Below are 20,571 nucleotides of genomic sequence, written 5' to 3'. Positions count from 1 at the left end.
CCATCGATAGATGAATGGATAAAGATGTGATGGAATACTATTCAGGTATAAAAAATTGGGATCTTGCCATTTGTGACAACATGGAGGGATCTAGAGGGTATTATGCTAAGTGAATAAGTCAGACAGAGAAAGATAAATACTGAATGATGTCACTTATATGTGGAATCTAAAAAACAAAACAAAACAAACAAAACAAAATGAAAACAGACTCATATACACAGAGGACAAATGGGTGGTTGCCAGATGGAAGGAGGGGGTAAAAGGGCGAAATAGGTGAAGGGGATTAAGAGGTACAAATCTCCGGTTACAAAATAAATAAGCAATGGGGATGTAATATACAGCATGAGGAATATGGTCAATAACATTGTAATAACTTCGTATGGGGAGAGATGGTTACTAGACTTATTATAGTGATCATTTCATAATAAGTGCAAATGTCAAATAACCATGTAGTATACCTGAAACTAACATAATATTGTGCATCAGCTACATTTCAATTAAAAAAACACAAATATTTACCAGCTCCCTACTATATCACCTGGTTCAGGATGTGTCAAATAAGAAAGCTAGCCTCCGTCCACAGGGAGGTTAGACTAATGTGAAGCACAAACATGAAACATTTAGTTACATAATTCATGTAGTTGTTTATAATTTTGTTTATAATTAGGATAAATGCTAATGAAAGAACAGCACAAGGGGTTAAGAGTGAATAATAAGGAGTCAGGACTTAGTTTGAGGAGATGGTGTCTCTAAGAGCTGTTGATTTCCAGAGATACATAATGGGAAATGAAGTTATGAGTCATGTTACACTACACAAGTTTTCCCATTGGGTGTGTGGAGGGAGATACAATGATGGCACCAGAGACAGCTGTAACTCCATCATGAAGCGCAAAGTGACTTCCTTGTCAGACTAAAGATGGGGCAGTTTGTGGCATGATGGAATAGAACAATATTTCTTTCGATAGAGTTCTCAAAGCAGACTGATAAATGGCTCTTTTAGCTACAAATCAATCTTTTGTTTTTGTCTAATTGCTTAGTTATGTCACTACCTTTCTGACTGAGGGCAAGTCATTTCATTTCACCAGTCTTCGGGTCCCTCATCTTTAAAATAAGTGGACTCAGGCAAGACTGCGAGTTTGGTTGGCATCTGTCATCTTGGATCCGCCCAAAGCCCTGGTTTAGCAGGATGGGAAAACAAATCTGCATTGTCCACCCAGTGTCACTACCCTATCATTAGAATCAGCAAATAGTTTTAGAAATAATATAGTTCATACCTTTTATGAATGCTTGCCCAAGAGGCATTGATGTTCTCTGTTATCATGTGTACTTTTCTGGTATCATCTGCAGAATAATCCCGAAGAAGTTTCAGTGCCAAGTCATTTGCCACATCTACATTTATCTGCCACTGGCGGAGGTCTTTGGCCAACTGCTATAGATACACATAGGAAAGAGAATGAATGTCAGTTTTCTCTGAAATCTCTAGTTGCACTTTCTTAAAATGCTTCATAAACAGCTTCTGAAACCTCGGGTCAGAGCAAGTCTACACGATTGCTTTTAACCTACCATGTGTAGTTCAGTCAAACATGCTAGTATAAGCTAACCCATTTTTCAAGACAAAACTTTTCAAATCCAGCTTCTTGAGCAATAATCAGTATCAGGTATCTCAATTTAGTAGCAATTAATTGGAAACAAACTTGGCTTAACTGTTTTTATCATGGGAGAGAACAAACTATAAAAATAAGCTCTCAAATAATTGTTGAGTATGTGACATATACCAAAATTTGAACAGAAAAAAATATTGCATGTTATTTCTTTTCCTCGTCATTCACTTGTTGAATTGTTTATGTGATTAGTGCCATCTACTGGCATTCAACTAAAGCTGCAGACGGAAAATATTAAGCATCCAAAAAAACCCCAGTGCTGTTATTCTAGTTATGAACTTCTTTAAAGGATCAGTTTATTCATAATACTTTAAAAATATCCTACTTTAAAATCAGAATAAAATTTTGAATATAAGAATTTTGCTAAACCAAATGACGTATGTTTTCTTCTTTTTTTTATCTTTAACAATTGAGTATTATCAAACCATGTATTTCATCTCTTGAAATATCATATATCAAAGAAAGAAATAAACCAATGATAGGTTTATCTGGATGCATATTAACCCCATGTTTCTATTAAACATTGCTTCAAGTGCATGGAAGAGGCTTCCAAGCATTACGGTATTATTAAATTACAAAGATAGTTATATCAAATCCAATATAGTGGGTTAAATGGACAAAGGAATAGTAACAGGCAATTCAAACAAGAGAAAGAATAAAAAGGTTTTATAGAAAAGGAAAAAAATCAACTTTCAAAACATGAAAAAATAAGAGTATTACAATTTGACACCAATTAAGTTAAAAAAAAATAAAACCCAAAGCTGGAAAGACTGTAGCCAAACTAGCACATTCATATACTACTGCTGGGAACAGAATCCATAAGGACAATTTGGCAATATATATCAAGTGAACATACAAATGCTTATTCCCACTGACCCAGTAATCGAATTTTAGTATTTTCTCCCAGTAAAATATTTAAAAGAAAAGACATACATTATAGGAATAAAGATCTTCATTAACTAAGAGAGTAAAAAGTGAGACACAAATTTCAATGTTTAATGAGAGGACATTAAAGTAAGGCAATACATAAACCCAATGGTCTAATATGCAGAAAATGTGCACAGAAATCACAAGTTTAAAAAAAGAAAAGAACACAATTTCTACCTTCACTGTATTTCTTAAATCTGTAAGAGTACATTGACATGAACTGGAAGGGTAAAAGAGAAAACTGAAACTAAATGATGTTTCTGAAAAGAGTACTCATTTTTGTTTTAGTATTTGTTCTTTTATGTTAATATGATTTATGATAATAAAAATCAAACACTCGTACTTGTCAACATAGTTTCAGTATATTTGAGTACATAGATTTTCCTTGAAAATCTATAATCAGTATATAATCTGGCATTTCTCAGTTAATTAGAACATCCTATTCTAGAATCAAACGAAATATTGCGTTTATTGCATTATTGCATAAAGCATATAGACCCAGGTAACAGAACTAGTAGGAAGCAGCTAAAGCCAGTATCACTAACCTTTGCTATATAAATAAAAAGAGAGACAATTTTTAAAGGCACAGAGTATACTCGCTGTACTACAAAGCAATTATAATTTAACCTTGTGGAATTCCTGCCTTTTCTTATATACACCTTTTATCAAGCCTTGCAGTTCCTATTTTCCACTTTTTATATCCTCACACTGTCCAAAAGTCCTTCTGAGGTGAAACACACACACCAAAGGCTTTCCCTTTCTAGAAATTTCCTACAGTACAAAATTACATCTTCTTCCCTTTCCCTCTTCACTGAACCCACTTTTAACCTATAGTGTTAAAAAGTAATGTATACTAAGATATGAAAGACCAATTGGTCCTTATTATCCAGAAAATGGTATTTGCATTTTAAAAGAAGAGCTTATTACCTATCATCTATCATCTATTAAATCTCTAATTGGCAGCATAAGACTCTACAAAACTGACACCAATAACTTAGTTATCTTTTAGTTAGGCAATTCCTTTTTAAGAAAAATGCAATTGCTAAAGAAATACCTATTATGATACACTACCAAATGTAAATTAGATAGCTAGTGGGAAGCTGCCGCATAGCACAGGGAGTTCACCTCTGTGCTTTGTGACCACCTAGAGGGGTGGGATAGGGAAGGTGGGAGGGAGGGTGACGCAAGAGGGAAGAGACATGGGAACATATGTATATGTATAACTGATTCACTTTGTTGTAAAGGAGAAACTAACACACTATTGTAAAACAGTTATACTCAAATAAAGATGTTTTAAAAAAAAAAGAAAAAAAAGAAATACCTATTATGAACCAACATCAGAGCATATATGTATAGATTTAGCAATATAAAATGTTAATTAAAAATTTAATAAATACAATTAAAATCATTTATTTTACCTAAGAAAAGACAAATAATCTTGGAAGTCAACCTTCACTCATGGGTTGTTACTTGAAAAGTCTAGATATAGGAGGATACACTCTTTGGTTCTAATCTATAGATCATAAAAAAATACCTAAAAGTAGAAGCTGAAAAGTATGCTAGAATTTTCCAAAATCTTGAAAGACAAAGCAGGTTAAAGTTCAATTAGACACTTCATAGTAAAAAGGTAGTAAAAGAGTAAGGCTTGGGCTTCCCTGGTGGCGCAGTGGTTGAGAGTCCGCCTGCTGATGCAGGGGACAGGGGTTCGTGCCCCGGTCCGGGAAGATCCCACATGCCACGGAGCAGCTAGGCCCGTGAGCCATGGCTGCTGAGCCTGCGCGTCTGGAGCCTGTGCTCCACAACGGGAAAGACCACAGCTGTGAGAGGCCCACGTACCACACAAACACACACAAAAAAGAGTAAGGCTTGACTTCAAACCAGAATCTTTTGGTATACTTTAATGCTTGAAAGGCAAAATGACTCAAGCCATATATTTTTCTTCAAATTTATATTCACACTGAAATTTAAATGTTTATACCTAAGGAAATCTTGACTGAATGCTATCCTTCACTGCATACCGCTCAGATTTTGCTGTGATGTAGGATTAAAAAGAAAACAATCCCACTGACCTTGACTAACACTGACAGGGCTAAGGCCCTTATCTAAACTCAAAGGTTCTCAACCACAGCACCCTTTTCTTCCTTCTTAAAGACATTCACCAGAACAGACTGGTTTCCCTTCCTCCTAAGGTAATAATACGTTGACCACCTTGGGCTTTAACCAAGTGTCATTCACACCAGGAACAATGACCTTGACCAGCTTTGTCTACTACTGTGAAATTTACTACTGGGACAAATCCAGACCACAGAAGAAATTTAAATTCAAAAATACAACAGAATTCACACACGCTCTTTTTTAGTTCTGAATTCCATTTACAGCTGTACACTCTACAGGGAATTGTGTGGTGATCATGGTGTGTGAAGAAATTTAAAATATTGTAAGCACTAGCCTATAAAAAAAAGATGATTTTGTGGGTGTATATGTATGTGTGCATGTGCTTTTTATGAAGAATATAAAATGCTCAATCCCCAAAAGATTGTGTCCCCAACCAGGAAAGAAATATTTCATATTTATCTTTTTTTTTTTTTTTTTTTTTTTTGCAGTACGCAGGCCTCTCACCATTGTGGCCTCTCCCATTGCGGACCACAGGCTCCGGACACGCAGGCTCAGTGGCCATGGCTCACGGGCCCAGCCGTGGAGCACATGGGATCTTCCCGGGCCGGGGCACGAACCCATGTCCCCTGCATCGGCAGGCGGACTCTCAACCACTGTGCCACCAGGGAAGCCCATATTTCATATTTAAACCTCATATGATGCTGCTACAATATGTGCTTGGTATTTATACACTGTATTTTAGGCAGAAAAAATGATTATGGACTATGGGACAACCTGAATTCATGTCAAGAATTTTCAGTATTAAAATTTTTAAATTTCAGGATAGGGGGAAGATGGCGGAAGAGTAAGACGCGGAGATCACCTTCCTCCCCACAGATACATCAGAAATACATCCACACGTGGAACAGCTCCTATAGAACACCCACCGAACGCTGGCAGAAGACCTCAGACCTCCCCAAAGGCAAGAAACTCCCCATGTAACTGGGTAGGGCAAAAGAAAAAAGAAAAAACAGAGGCAAAAGAATAAGGACGGGACCTGCACCAGTGGGAGGGAGCCGTGAAGGAGGAAAGGTTTCCAAACACTAGGAGCCCCTTCGCAGGTGGAGACTGCGGGTGGCGGAGCGGGGGGAAGAAGCTTCGGACCCATGGAGGAGAGCACAGGAACAGCGGTGCGGAGGGCAAAGCGGAGAGATTCCATACATAGGATCGGTGCCGACCGGAACTCACCAGCCCGAGAGGCTTGCGAGGCTTGTCTGCTCACCTGCCAGGGCGGGCGGGGGCTGGGAGCTGAGCCTCGGGCTTCGGTCAGATCCCAGGGAAAGGTCTGGGGTTGGCTGCGTGAACACAGCCTGCAGGGGGCTAGTGCACCACAGCAAGCCGGGAGGGACTCTGGGAAAAAGTCTGGAGCTGCTGAAGAGGCAAGAGACTTTTTCTTGCCTCTTTGTTTCTTGGGGCGCGAGAAGAGGGGATTCAGAGCACCGCTTAAAGGAGCTCCAGAGATGGGTGCGAGCCACTGCTATCAGCGCGGACCCCAGAGACGGGCATGAGACGCTACAGCTGCTGATGCCGCCACCAAGAAGCCTGTGTGCGAGCACAGCTCACTCTCCACACCTCCCCTCCCGGGAGCCTGTGCAGCCCGCCACTGCCAGCGTCCCGGGATCCAGGGACAACCTCCCCGGGAGAACACACGGTGCACCTCAGGCTGGTGCAAGGTCACACTGGCCTCTTCTGCCGCAGGCTCACCCGGCATCCGAACCCCTCCCTCGCCCCGGCCTGAGTGAGCCAGAGTGCCCGAAATAGCTGCCCCTTTAACCCCGTCCTGCCTGAGTGAAGAAGAGACGCCCTCTGGCGACCTACACGCAGAGGCGGGGCCAAATCCAAAGCTGAACCCCGGGGGCTGTGCAAACAAAGAAGAGAAAGGGAAATCTCTCCCAGCAGCCTCAGGAGCAGCGGATTAAAGCTCCACAATCAACTTGATGTATGCTGCATCTGTGGAATACCTGAACAGACAACAAATCATCCCAAGTTGAGGAGGTGGACTTTGGGAGCAATGATATATATACATTTTTTCCCTTTTCCTCTTTTTGTGACTGTGTATGTGTATGCTTCTCTGTGGGATTTTGTCTGTATAGCTTTGCTTTCACCATTTGTCCTAGGGTTCCTTCTGTCCATTTTTTTTTTTTTTTACTTAAAACATTTTTTTTTCTTAATAATTATTTTTTAATAACTTTATTTTATCTCACTTTATTTTATACTCTATCTTTCTTTCTTTCTACTTTTTCTCCCTTTTATTCTGAGCCGTGTGGATGACAGGCTCTTGGTGCTCCAGCCGGGCATCAGGGCTGTGCCTCTGAGGTGGGAGAGCCAACTTCAGGACACTGGTCCACAAGAGACATCCCAGCTCCACATAATATCAAACAGCAGAGATCTCCCTCTCAACAGCAAGACCCAGCTTCACTCAACGACCAGCAAGCTACAGTGCTGGACACCCTATGCCAAACAACTAGCAAGACAGGAACACAACCCCACCCATTAGCAGAGAGGCTGCCTAAAATCATAATAAGGCCACAGACACCCCAAAACACACCACCAGACGTAGACCTGCCCACCAGAAAGACAAGATCTGGCCTCATCCACCAGAACACAGGCACCAGAGCCCTCCACCAGGAAGGCTACAAAACCCACTAAACCAACATTAGCCACTGGGGACAGACACCAAAAACAACGGGAACTACGAACTTGGAGCCTGCAAAAAGGAGACCACAAACACAGTAAGAAAAGCAAAATGAGGAGACAGAAAAACACACAGCAGATGAAGGAGCAAGGTAAAAACCCACCAGACCTAACAAATGAAGAGGAAATAGGTAGACTACCTGAAAAAGAAATCAGAATAATGATAGTAAAGATGATCCAAAATCTTGGAAATAGAATAGAGAAAATGCAAGAAACATTTAACAAGGACCTAGAAGAACTAAAGAGAAAACAGGCAGTGATGAACAACACAATAAATGAAATTTAAAATACTCTAGATGGGATCAATAGCAGAATAACTGAGGCAGAAGAATGGATAAGTGACCTGGAAGATAAAATAGTGGAAATAACTACTGCCGAGCAGAACAAAGAAAAAAGAATGAAAAGAACTGAGGACAGTCTCAGAGACCTCTGGGACAACAATAAACGCACCAACATTCGAATCATAGGGGTCCCAGAAGGAGAAGAGAAAAAGAAAGGGACTGAGAAAATATTTGAAGAGATTATAGTTAAAACCTTCCCTAATATGAGAAAGGAAATGGTTAATGAAGCACAGAGAGTCCCATACAGGATAAATCCAAGGAGAAACACACCGAGACACATAATAATCAAACTATCAAAAATTAAATACAAAGAAAACATATTAAAAGCAGCAAGGGAAAAATAACACACAAGCGAATCCCCATAAGGTTAACAGCTGATCTTTCAGCAGAAACTCTGCAAGCCGGAAGGGTGTGGCAGGACATATTTAAAGGGATGAAAGAGAAAAACCTACAACCAAGATGACTCTACCCAGCAAGGATCTCATTCAGATTTGATGGAGAAATTAAAACCTTTACAGACAAGAAAAAGCTGAGAGAGTTCAGCACCACCAAACCAGCTTTACAACAAATGCTACAGGAACTTGTCTAGGCAAGAAACACAAGAGAAGGAAAAGACCTACAACAACAAATACAAAACAATTAAGAAAATGGGAATAGGAACATACATATAGATAATTACTTACATGTAAATGGATTAAATGCTCCCACCAAAAGACACAGACTGGCTGAATGCATACAAGAACAAGACCCATATATATGCTGCCTACAAGAGACCCACTTCAGACCTAGGGACACATACAGACTGAAAGTGAGGGGATGGAAAAATATATTTCATGCAAATGGAAATCAAAAGAATGCCGGAGTAGCTATACTCATATCAGATAAAACAGACTTCAAAATAAAGACTATTACAAGAGACAAAGAAGGGCACTACAGAATGATCAAGGGATTGATCCATAAGACGATATAACAATTGTAAATATATATGCACCCAACATAGGAGGCCCTCAATACATAAGGCAACTGCTAATAGCTATAAAAAAGGAAATCGAAAGTAACACAGTAATAGTGGGGGACTTTAACACCTCACTTACACAAATGGACAGATCATCCAAAATGAAAATAAATAAGTAAACACAAGCTTTACATGACACAACAGACCAGATGGATTTAACTGATATTTATAGGACATTCCATCCCAAAACAGCAGATTACACTTTCTTCTCAAGTGCAAACAGAACATACTCCAGGATAGATCACCTCTTGGGTCACAAATCAAGCCTCAGTAAATTTAGGAAAACTGAAATCATATCTAGCATCTTTTCTGACCACAACGCTATGAGATTAGAAATGAATTACAGGGAAGAAAATGGAAAAAAAAACCAAACACATGGAGGCTAAACAATACGTTACTAAATAACCAAGAGATCACTGAAGAAATCAAAGAGGAAGTCAAAAAATACCTTGCACCTAAAGCAATTAGAGAAAAGAGAAGGAAAAAACCCCAAAGTTAGCAGAAGGACAGAAATTATAAAGATCAGATCAGAAATAAATGAAAAAGAAATGAAGGAAACAATAGCAAAGATCAATAAAACTAAAAGCTGGTTCTTTGAGAAGATAACCAAAATTGATAAACCATTAGCCAGATTCATCAAGAAAAAAAGGAATAAGACTCAAATCAATAGAATTAGAAATGAAAAACGAGAAGTAACAATGGACACTGCAGAAATACAAAAGATCATGACAGATTACTACAAGCAACTCTATGCCAATAAAATGGACAACCAGGAAGAAATGGACAACTTCTTAGAAATGCACAACCTGCCAAGACTGAACCAGGAAGAATTAGAAAATATGAACAAATCAATCACAAGCACTGAAATTGAGACTGTGATTTAAAATCTTGCAACAAACAAAAGCCCAGGACCAGATGGCTTCACAGGCGAATTCTATCAAACATTTAGAGAAGAGCTAACACCTATCCTTCTCAAACTCTTCCAAAAGACAGCAGAGGGAGGAACACTCCCAAACTCATTCTATGAGGCCACCATCACCCTGATACCAAAACCAGACAAAGATGTCACAAAGAAAGAAAACTACAGGCCAATATCACTGATGAACAAAGATGCAAAAATCCTCAACAAAATACTAGCAAACAGAATCCAACAGCACATTAAAAGGATCATACACCATGATCAAGTGGAGTTTATTCCAGGAATGCAAGGATTCTTCAATATATGCAAATCAATCAACATGATACACCATATTAACAAATTGAAGGCGAAAAACCATATGATCATCTCAATAGATGCAGAGAAAGCTTTCGACAAAATTCAACACCCATTTATGATAAAAACCCTGCAGAAAGTAGGCATAGAAGGAACTTTCCTCAACATAATAAAGGCCATATATGACAAACCCACAGCCAGCATCGTTCTCAATGGTGAAAAACTGAAACCATTTCCACTAAGATCAGGAACAAGACAAGGTTGCCCACTCTCACCACTCTTATTCAACCTAGTTTTGGGAGTTTTAGCCACAGCAATCAGAGAACAAAAAGAAATAAAAAGAATCCAAATTGGAAAAGAAGAAGTAAAGCTGTCACTGTTTGCAGATGACATGATACTATACAAAGAGAATCCCAAAGATGCTACCAGAAAACTACTAGAGCTAATCAATGAATTTGGTAAAGTAGCAGGATACAAAATTAATGCACAGAAATCTCTGGCATTCCTATACACTAATGATGAAAAATCTGAAAGTGAAATTAAGAAAACATTCCCATTTACCACTGCAACAAAAAGAATAAAATACCTAGGAATAAACCTACCTAAGGAGACAAAAGACCTGTATGCAGAAAATTATAAGACACTGATGAAAGAAATTAAAGATGATACCAATAGATGGGGAGATATACCATGTTCTTGGATTGGAAGAATCAGCATTGCGAAAATGACTCTACTACCCAAAGCAATCTACAGATTCAATGCAATCCCTATCAAACTACCACTGGCATTTTTCACAGAACTAGAACAAAATATTTCACAATTTGTATGGAAATGGAAAAGACACCAAATAGTCAAAACAATCTTGAGAACAAAAAATGGAGCTGGAGGAATCAAGCTCCCTGACTTCAGACTATACTACAAAGCTACAGTAATCAAGACAGTATGTAACTGGCACAAAACAGAAATATAGATCAATGGAACAGGATAGAAAGCCCAGAGATACACCCACGCACATATGGTCACCTTATCTTTGATAAAGGAGGCAAGAATATACAGTGGAGAAAAGACAGCCTGTTCATTAAGTGGTGCTGGGAAAACTGGACAGGTACATGTAAAAGTATGAGATTAGAACACTCCCTAACACCACACACAAAAATAAGCTCAAAATGGATTAAAGATCTAAATGTAAGGCCAGACACCATCAAACTCTTAGAGGAAAACATAGGCAGAACACTCCATGACCTAAATCACAGAAAGATCCTTTTTGACCCATCTCCTAGAGAAATGGAAATAAAAACAAAAATAAATAAATGGGACCTAATGAAACTTAACAGCTTTTGCACAGCAAAGGAAACCATAAACAAGACCAAAAGACAACCCTCAGAATAGGAGAAAATATTTGCAAATGAAGCAACAGACAAAGGATTAATCTCCAAAATTTACAAGCAGCTCATGCAGCTCAATAACAAATGAACAACCCAATCCCCAAAATGGGCAAAAGACCTAAATAGACATTTCTCCAAAGAAGATATACAGATTGCCAACAAACACATGAAAGAATGCTCAACATCATTAATCATTAGACAGATGCAAATCAAAACTACAATGAGATATCATCTCACACCGGTCAGAGTGGCCATCATCAAAAAATCTAGAAACAACACATGCTGGAGAGGGTGTAGAGAAAAGGGAACACTCTTGCACTGCTGGTGGGAATGTAAATGGATACAGCCACTATGGAGAACAGTATGGAGGTTCCTTCAAAAACTACAAATAGAACTACCACACGACCCAGCAATCCCACTACTGGGCATATACCCTGAGAAAACCATAATTCAAAAAGAGTCATGTACCAAAATATTCATTGCAGCTCTTTTTACAATAGCCAGGACATGGAAGCAAGCTAAGTGTCCATCATCAGATGAATGGATAAAGAAGATGTGGCACATATATACAATGGAATATTACTCAGCCATAAAAAGAAATGAAACTGAGTTATTTGTAATGAGGTGGATAGACCTGGAGTCTGTCATACAGAGTGAAATAAGTCAGAAGGAGAAAAACAAATACCGTATGCTAACACATATATATGGACTCTAAGAAAAAAAATGTTATGAAGAGATTAGTGGTAGGACGGGAATAAAACACAGACCTACTAGAGCATGGACCTGAGGATATGGGTAGGGGGAAGGGTAAGCTGTGACAAAGTGAGAGAGTGGCATGGACATATATACACTACCAACTGTAAAATAGATAGCTAGAGAGAAGCAGCCGCATAGCACAGGGAGATCAGCTCTGTGCTTTGTGAGCACGTAGAGGGGTGGGATAGGGAGGGTGGGAGGGAGGGAGACACAAGAGGGAAGAGATATGGGAACATATGTATATGTATAACTGATTCACTTTGTTGTAAAGCAGACACTAACACACCATTGTAAAACAGTTATACTCCAATAAAGATGTTTAAAAAAAAAGAACAAAAAAGTTCATAAAGAACCTAGGGGTAAGACAGGAATAAAGACACAGACCTACTAGAACATGGACTTGAGGATATGGGGAGGGGGAAGGGTAAGCTGTGAGAAAGTGAGAGAGTGGCATGGACATATATACACTATCAAACGTAAAATAGATAGCTAGTGGGAAGCAGCTGCACAGCACAGGAATATGAGCTCGGTGCTTTGTGACCACCTAGAGGGGTGGGATAGGGAGGGTGGGAGGGAGGGAGATGCAAGAGGGAAGAGCTATGGGAACATATGTATAACTGATTCACTTTGTTATAAAGCAAAAACTAACACACAGTTGTAAAGCAATTATACTCCAATAAAGATGTTAAAAAAAAGATGCAAAAACAATTTTAAAAAAAAATTTCAGTGTTTGCGTTTTGCTTTTTCTTTGTAAGAATTCTTTTTAGGGATATTGACCTGATACAAGGGAAAACAAGGGAGGAAGAGAAAGAGTATTCAAGAGTCTGGGCAACAGAATGAACCTGCTGGGTTTGAATCCTGACTTGATCACTTACTAGTTATGTGACAAATGGGAAAGTTAATTATGCTCTCTATGCCTCAGTTTTCCCCTTTATTAAATGGGTATATTAACAGTATTTACGTTGAAAGGTTATTATCAGGATTAATTTATAAAATGCAGGAAAAACACTTATAGTGGTGCCTGGCATACCCAAAGCATTAAATAAGTATTGGTTAGAATCACCATCATTATTACTACTACTATTACGGCTATTTTTTAAAAATATATTTATTTATTTATTTGCACTAGTTGTGGCATGTGGGATCTAATTCCCTGACCAGGAATCAAACCTGGGCCCCCTGCACTGGGAGAACGGAGCCTTAGCCACTGGACCACCAGGGAAGTCCTCTACTGCTGCTATTTTTAAATGAACGTACTACAGCCACCACAGGGTGAGCCTCTACTGAAATGAAAGAAAGGGACCCACTGTTTTATAAACATTGTCTACAATGCTGCACCTCTAAAAGCCTCCCTTTGATTTAGAAGATAAATGTGAGTATGTAGACCTACAACTAAAATTTTAAAGTTGAGTATTGTTTAAGTTTTCTTATAAAATGTGTTTCGGGATATTCACCTACAAGTGAATTTCAGGTGTGTTTCAGGTGAACTCCGTTTAAACAATTTTAATGGCCCTGACTCAAAGGAGCATCATAAAAAAGCAATGCAGAGTAATGAAGAGGCATCTTCCCAGGAAGTCTTGATTGGCCATTGTCTTGCAGTTTGATCTTAAAGTCATTAACCTTTTGAGTTCCAGTTTTGTTGTCGTAAAATTGGATGGCATTACTTAGGCTGCTTATTATGCCTCACATTTGTTATGAGGTCAAAATCAAAATCAAATTGCTTGTGTGAAATACAATTCATATTTTATGGCAAGACAAGAAAAATTTAAATATAAAAATTCTTCTCTGCCCTTTGGCCATGTCTCTGCCTGCACTGTACATTGTGTATCTGCATTATGCATCGACCAAACCTCCCCCATCAGCAGGAATACCTGCTCAACCATAACAAGCAGCATTCTCCCAGCATCAACAAAACAACTCCTTAAAAGATAACATTCCTTCCTCTTTTTTTTTAACATTCCTTCTTGATCTTGGAAGGGGTCACATGACCCACCACGATTATGCTTAGATCTGGATTATATAAGCTGTCAATAATACGTCATTTGATGTATAGCCTTCTGTCTCAAAAAACTTATGTAACTGTGCCTTGAGTTCTGACAAGTGGAACAGTTCTCAGAGCTTTCTGAGATGCTCTTCCCAGGTCATAATCTTCAAATTTGGCTCAAATAAAAATGTCCATTTCTTTCTTAGGTCGACTGATTAATTTTTCCTCAACACTTGGAAATTTATAAAACAGGATCTTAATATATTTACAGATAAAAAGTTCTACATATTGGGTTTTCTCCTTTTGCCTTAGATACTGTGTTTGTGTACATGAACTAAGAGATTCATTTAAAAAAATTAGCTCTGTGAGGGCTTCCCTGGTGGCGCAGTGGTTGAGAGTCCGCCTGCCGATGCAGGGGACGCGGGTTCGTGCCCCGGTCCGGGAGGATCCCACGTGCCGCGGAGCGGCTGGGCCCGTGAGCCATGGCCGCTGAGCCTATGCATCCGGAGCCTGTGCTCCGCAATGGGGGAGGCCACAACAGTGAGAGGCCCGCAAACTGCAAAAAAAAAAAAAAAAAAAAAAAAAAAATTAGCTCTGTGAGCTAACAGCTAAGAGCTTATTAGCTCTTAGACCCATTCCCTGCCCCCCTCCTACTACACTCAGTATTGCATATGGACTAACCACTTTAGGGTATCAGCAAATCCCAGGATTTCTTGCTAGCTGGCTTCTAGATGGTTAGGCCAATGAGAGACCCAGAGGAAGGCTGAAATTAGAGTATATCTCTCCCTCTCTCTATGTGGGCAATATCTTCTTTGTGTCTCCATTTCCCACTGGACAGACCCTCTCTCTGTAGTTTCAGTACCTGCTGTGCAGCTCACACAGTGGTCAAGTTAGCACCAGATGGCTCTGGCTTCTGGGCTTTGGTGACACGTGTTATCTCTCCAGCCCTCGAAGTGGTAACAGCTTCCCGGTGTCACTAAACTCTGAGTTGCCTCACTGTCTCCTGTTGGACTTCTCAGCTCCTTCACTGGCCATGGAACCAATCCTCTGTATTTAAATTCCCTCTGCTTGAAACATTTTGTGTGGTTTCTAAACTGCACCCTGATGATACAAACTGGAAGAAATCTCCCAGCAAATGACCCTACCTATAACTACACAGGGGCAATTTAACATCAAGCATACATTTCACGAAATAGCAGATTTTACATCTTGCATCCTTCTCTCCAGCCTCAGAGCAAGAGGTGACGCTTGTGCTCAAGGACACTCCTCCTCCGCCTCCTCCTCCTTCACGTACTCCCTTCTCTGTGTCTTTTCAACCTCTTTCCTTTCTGCAAGGTCTTTCCCTACAACTTTCAAACATGAGTCTCTCGCTTACCTTTATTTTTTATTTTTTATTTTTATTTTTTATTTTTTATTTTTATTTTTTGTGGTACGCGGGCCTCTCACTGTTGTGGCCTCTCCCGTTGCGGAGCACAGGCTCCGGATGCGCAGGCTCAGCGGCCATGGCTCACGGGCCCAGCTGCTCCGCGGCACGTGGGATCTTCCCGGACCGGGGCACGAACTCGTGTCCCCTGCATCGGCAGGCGGATTCTCAACCACTGCGCCACCAGGGAAGCCCTCTCGCTTACCTTTAAACGACAAAACCTGCATCGTCTTCTTTCCTTTCACAGTTAAGCTCCTCATAAGGCAAATACTTACTCATTGCCTCAACTTGATTACATTCCTGCCACTTTATGATTCATCAAAATCAGGCTTCTGCCATCACCACCTCACTAGAACTATTCTGAAAGAAGTTACTCTGGCAAATCGGATTGTTGACCTCAATTCTTTACCCCACCTTGTATCCATGCCCTTTGCTATGTACCTTTGAATTTCCTGCTACAAAGGGCAGTTTACTTCCCTGCCCTTGACAATGAGCTTGGCCATATGACTTGTCTTGCCTAATTCTAGCGAGACGTTAATAGATGTGACACAAGCAGAGGCTTAAAACATGCTTCTGCAGTGGGGCTGGCTCTTTCTCGCTTCTGCCATTATCATGAGACAAACGTGGCCTGGGCTAGCCTGCTCATCCTTGGAGAAGGATGAGTGACGTGCGGAGGAGAGCTACACCAATCAACCTGCAGTGTGAAGCAGTGCCACCCCAGACGAGCTGCAAACGCACGAAGAAATAAATGCTTATTATTGTTTGCCACTGGCATTTTGAAGTTGCTTGTCATGCAGCATTTCTGTGAAAATACTTAACTGATTCAGTCACCAATGGTCAATGTCTGTGGAAAGTTTTAGGTTCTCATTTACTTGATTTGTGTGCAGCAACTGGTGCTATTGACTGCTCTGTCCTTGAGGCTCTATCTTTCCTTGGTCCCCTCTCTTTGGGTGTCCTCTATATCCTTTTAAGGTTCAAGTGTTTCTTTTTCTGCCTGTCCCTTAAATGTCGGTGTTCCCCAAGGTTCTGTCCCTAGCTTAACCTTCTCCCTCTGCAGTGCAAGTGGATCCTCAACTGGAAGAAGAGGCAGAGAGCACACCCATATAGAAGTTGTACCACATTTTCCCCTTATATCCAAATCTTCTACCTCCATTGCCACCGCCTTAACTTAAGCCCTCATCGACTCTTGCTTGGACTCTGCAATAACCTTTTCATTGGCTCCTTCCCTCTACTCTAGACCTTCCATCCATGTATAGCTGCTCAAGGGATCTTTTTGAAATGCAAATATAACAACATTATTCCTCTGTAAAACCTTTCAATGGCTCCCTGTTACCTACAAGACAAAGACCAAACCTCTCTCCTTGGATTACAAGGCCCTCAAATATATGATCCTTACATAAATATCCACTTTGACCTTTCGTTATCTCCTTTCCTCTTACCCAGTCCCATAAATGCCCATACAAAAACCCTGAAAGGTTAAGTGACTTGTTGAAGGTGACATAGCTTGAGAGTGAAAGAGGCATCACAAAAATGCAGGTTTCTTGGCTTCAATATGCAGGGTTCAATCTACTGAAAGAAGATATGCTTCCACAAAAAAGAATTTAAGGAGGATGGTCGGATTTATTATAATTGAATTTTGAAGAACATAAAATAGTCTCCTTGATGATTATAGCATGATTGGAAAATTACTGTGTATAATAAAGTAAGACATCGCTAAACAAAGACAGCAGAAAAAAATACATATTTGGTTTATTTTTAAAAATCACTAAACAGTTTACTGCTAAGTATAAATTAATGCTCTATACATATTTATTGGGAAAAAGAAATACAATTTCTTTCTTGCTTGTGTGAATTAAAATGACCTAGAAAACCTCTTTATGGATATATAATAGAAATGTTAAAATATCTGTAAGGAAGCTATTTCAAAAGTAAAGCCTCTCACCATAAACTTCAAGACTCATCTATTAAACCTCTAACATTACCAAGCAACTCTGTTTCAGAAGGTAACACTATACAGGGGATACTATTTGAGAAAACGGCCCTCATTTTCCAGCTTACTGGAAATGATTAATCTTCTCAATAGCTTTGAGGACTACATACCAAAGCTGCTACTTTTTTGTCCTTTCAACAATGACTACAAGCTGAGAGCAGGCTAGTAAATGTGTTATCGGCCAACCCATTACGGTTCCATTATTTTCTGTCTTACATGACTTCATGTAATGAATTTTTATAATTAAACTAATGGCATACAATTTATTTTCCCCCCTCTTTACTTCTCAGGCCCCCTTGCTCTTCCAGCTTCTTTGGAGTAAGTTTTATACAAAAAGAACGGAGGAGAGCCCTCCAAGTGCTTCATTACCTTAATTTCATTATGACATTTTGGAAAGCATTCTCTTTATCTGGGCTGTCTTTTTAATTTGCTGACTTTATTAAAAGACTTAAGCAGTGTTGTAATGAACAAATCACCCAGCTACCCCAGGCATCTAAGAGAAGTCTAGTTGAGAGGGCGTGGACATGGTTGGATGGAAATGATTCCAGAGAGAAAGCCAGAGGATAGACCCCCAGAAAGTCGCATTTTCTCGGCTATTTTCAAATCCCGTGAGCCTACTGCAGTAGACTACGTTATTTTTCACAGACATTTGGTGCCTTTTTCATACCAGAGGATTACACAGCTGCACCCCCACTGAATTAGGGATGATAACGTAACTGATTTTGGCTACACGTCACTTCCAGGCAGATGGTTTAAGAGCCATGGCATCATTCATTATGTTTCCTGACTCTCTGATCAGAGAAGTATGTATGAAGATGCAGCTCCCATAAGCTGCACTCCCTGAATAACTAAGCTAAGTAGAATGCCCTTGTGAATCTAGAGTGGACATGTAACATGAATAAAACATAAACTTTGTGTTGTCTCTAGATTTGGGGATAGTTTGTTACTGTGGCATAACTTAGCCTATCCTGACTGACATACCTACTCAAGTATGACCCTAGTGCATATGAAGTGGTATCTCATTGTGGTTTTCATTTGTATTTTCCTAATAATGACTGATGTTGATCATCACTTCATGTGCTTATTAGCCACTTGTATACCTTCTTTGAAGAAGTATCTATTAGGGCTTCCCTGGTGGCGTCATGGTTGAGAGTCGGCCTGACGATGCAGGGGACACGGGTTTGTGCCCCGGTCCAGGAAGATCCCACGTGCCGCAGAGCGGCTGGGCCCGTGAGCCATGGCCGCTGAGCCTGCACGTCCGGACCCTGTGCTCCTCAACGGGAGAGGCCACAGCAGTGAGAGGCTCGCATATCACACACACACACACACAAAGGAAATGTCTATTAAAATCCTTTGCTGATTTATAATTGAGTCTTTCTTGTTCTTAATGAGTTATGAGTTCTTTACTTATTCTGCAAACAAGTCTCTTATCAAATACATGATTTGCAAATATTTTCTCCCATTCTGTGGGTTGTCTTTTTACTCTCTTTATGATATTGCTTGCAGCACAAAAGTTTTTAATTTTGATGAAGTCCCAGTTATGTATTTTTTCTCTTGTCACTTCAGCTTTTGGTGTCATGTCTAAGAAAACACTGCCTAACTCATTCTACTCCTATGTTGTATTATAAGAGTTCTAATATTTTAGTTCTTATATCTAGCTCTAAGATCCATTTTTGAATTAATTTTTTGTATGCTGTGAGGTAGGGTCAAACTTCATTATTTTGTATATGGACATTTAGTTATGCAAGCATGAACTTTTGAAAAAATATTCTTTTCCCTTTGAATTGTCTAGGTACTCTTGCCATAAATCAATTAACCATAAATGCAAGGATTTAGTTCTGAACTTTCAATTTTGTTTCATTGATCTATATGTTTACCTTGATGTCAGTACCACACTGTCTTGATTACTGTGGCTTTCTAGTAAGTTTTGAAATTAGGAACCGTGTGTCCTCCAACTTTGTGCTTTTTTCAAGATTGCTTTGGTTATTCTTTGTCTCTTGCATTTCAGTATGAATTTTAGGATCTACTTGTCGATTTCTACAGAAAAACTAGTGAGAATTTTGATAAGAATTGCATAGACTCTGTAGGTCAATTTGGGAATATTGCTATCTTAACAATACTGTTTTGTTTTGTTTTGTTTTGCGGTACATGGGCCTCTCACTGTTGTGGCCTCTGGACGCGCAGGCTCAGCGGCCATGGCTCATGGGCCTAGCCGCTCCGCGGCATGTGGGATCCTTCCAGACCGGGGCACAAACCCGTGTCCCCCGCATCGGCAGGAGGACTCGCAACCACTGCGCCACCAGGGAAGCCCAATATTAAGGTTTTTTTTTGTTTGTTTTTTTTTTTTTTTTTTTTTTTTTGCGGTACGCGGACCTCTCACCGTGTGGCCTCTCCCGTTGCGGAGCACAGGCTCCGGACGTGCAGGCTCAGCGGCCATGGCTCACGGGCCCAGCCGCTCCGCAGCACGTGGGATCTTCCCGGACCGGGGCACGAACCCGTGTCCCCTGCATCGGCAGGCGGACTCTCAACCACTGCACCACCAGAGAAGCCCCATTATTAAGTTTTATGATCTGGGAATATGGCATGCTTTTCCATTTACTTAAATCTTCTTTAATTTCTTTCAGCATTGTAGTTGTCAATGGAAAAGTGTTGCATTTTTCTTATGCCTAATTATTTTATTTTTTTGTTGCTATTATAAATGGAAAACTTTTCTCAATTTCATCGTTCAGCTTATTCATTGCTAGTATATAAAAAATAATTGATTTTTGTATTTTGATCTTGGATCCTGCAAATTTGCTGAATTACATTTTTAGTGTATTCCTTAGGATCATCTATATACAAGATTATGTCAACTGCAAATAGATATAGTTTTACTTCTTCCTTTCCAATCTGGATGATTTTTATCTATTTTTTCTTGCCTATTTTCCCATCCTGAACTGCCAGTACTGTAGTAAATAGAAGTGGTTAGAGCAGACACCTTTATCTTGTTCCTGATCTCAGGGGAAAACATTCAGTCTGTGAGTCTGTT

General features: G+C 39.8%; 1 protein-coding gene across 18 annotated transcripts in view; it reads right to left on the bottom strand.

Moving 5' to 3' along the window:
- Positions 1–20,571, bottom strand: part of DMD (dystrophin) — a 2,551,447-nt gene that overhangs the window by 533,951 nt on the left and 1,996,925 nt on the right. For all 18 annotated transcript variants that reach the window (XM_067023689.1, XM_067023685.1, XM_067023692.1 and 15 more), the window contains one exon: positions 1,275–1,429. In XM_067023689.1, coding sequence (XP_066879790.1) covers positions 1,275–1,429 — 155 coding nt within the window. The remainder of the gene's footprint in view (positions 1–1,274; positions 1,430–20,571) is intronic.

This window comes from Kogia breviceps, chromosome X, assembly GCF_026419965.1.
Source record: "Kogia breviceps isolate mKogBre1 chromosome X, mKogBre1 haplotype 1, whole genome shotgun sequence".
NCBI lineage: Eukaryota > Metazoa > Chordata > Mammalia > Artiodactyla > Physeteridae > Kogia > Kogia breviceps.
The sequence above is the reverse complement of the archived record's forward strand: the minus strand, read 5'-3'. Positions and strand labels throughout refer to the sequence as shown.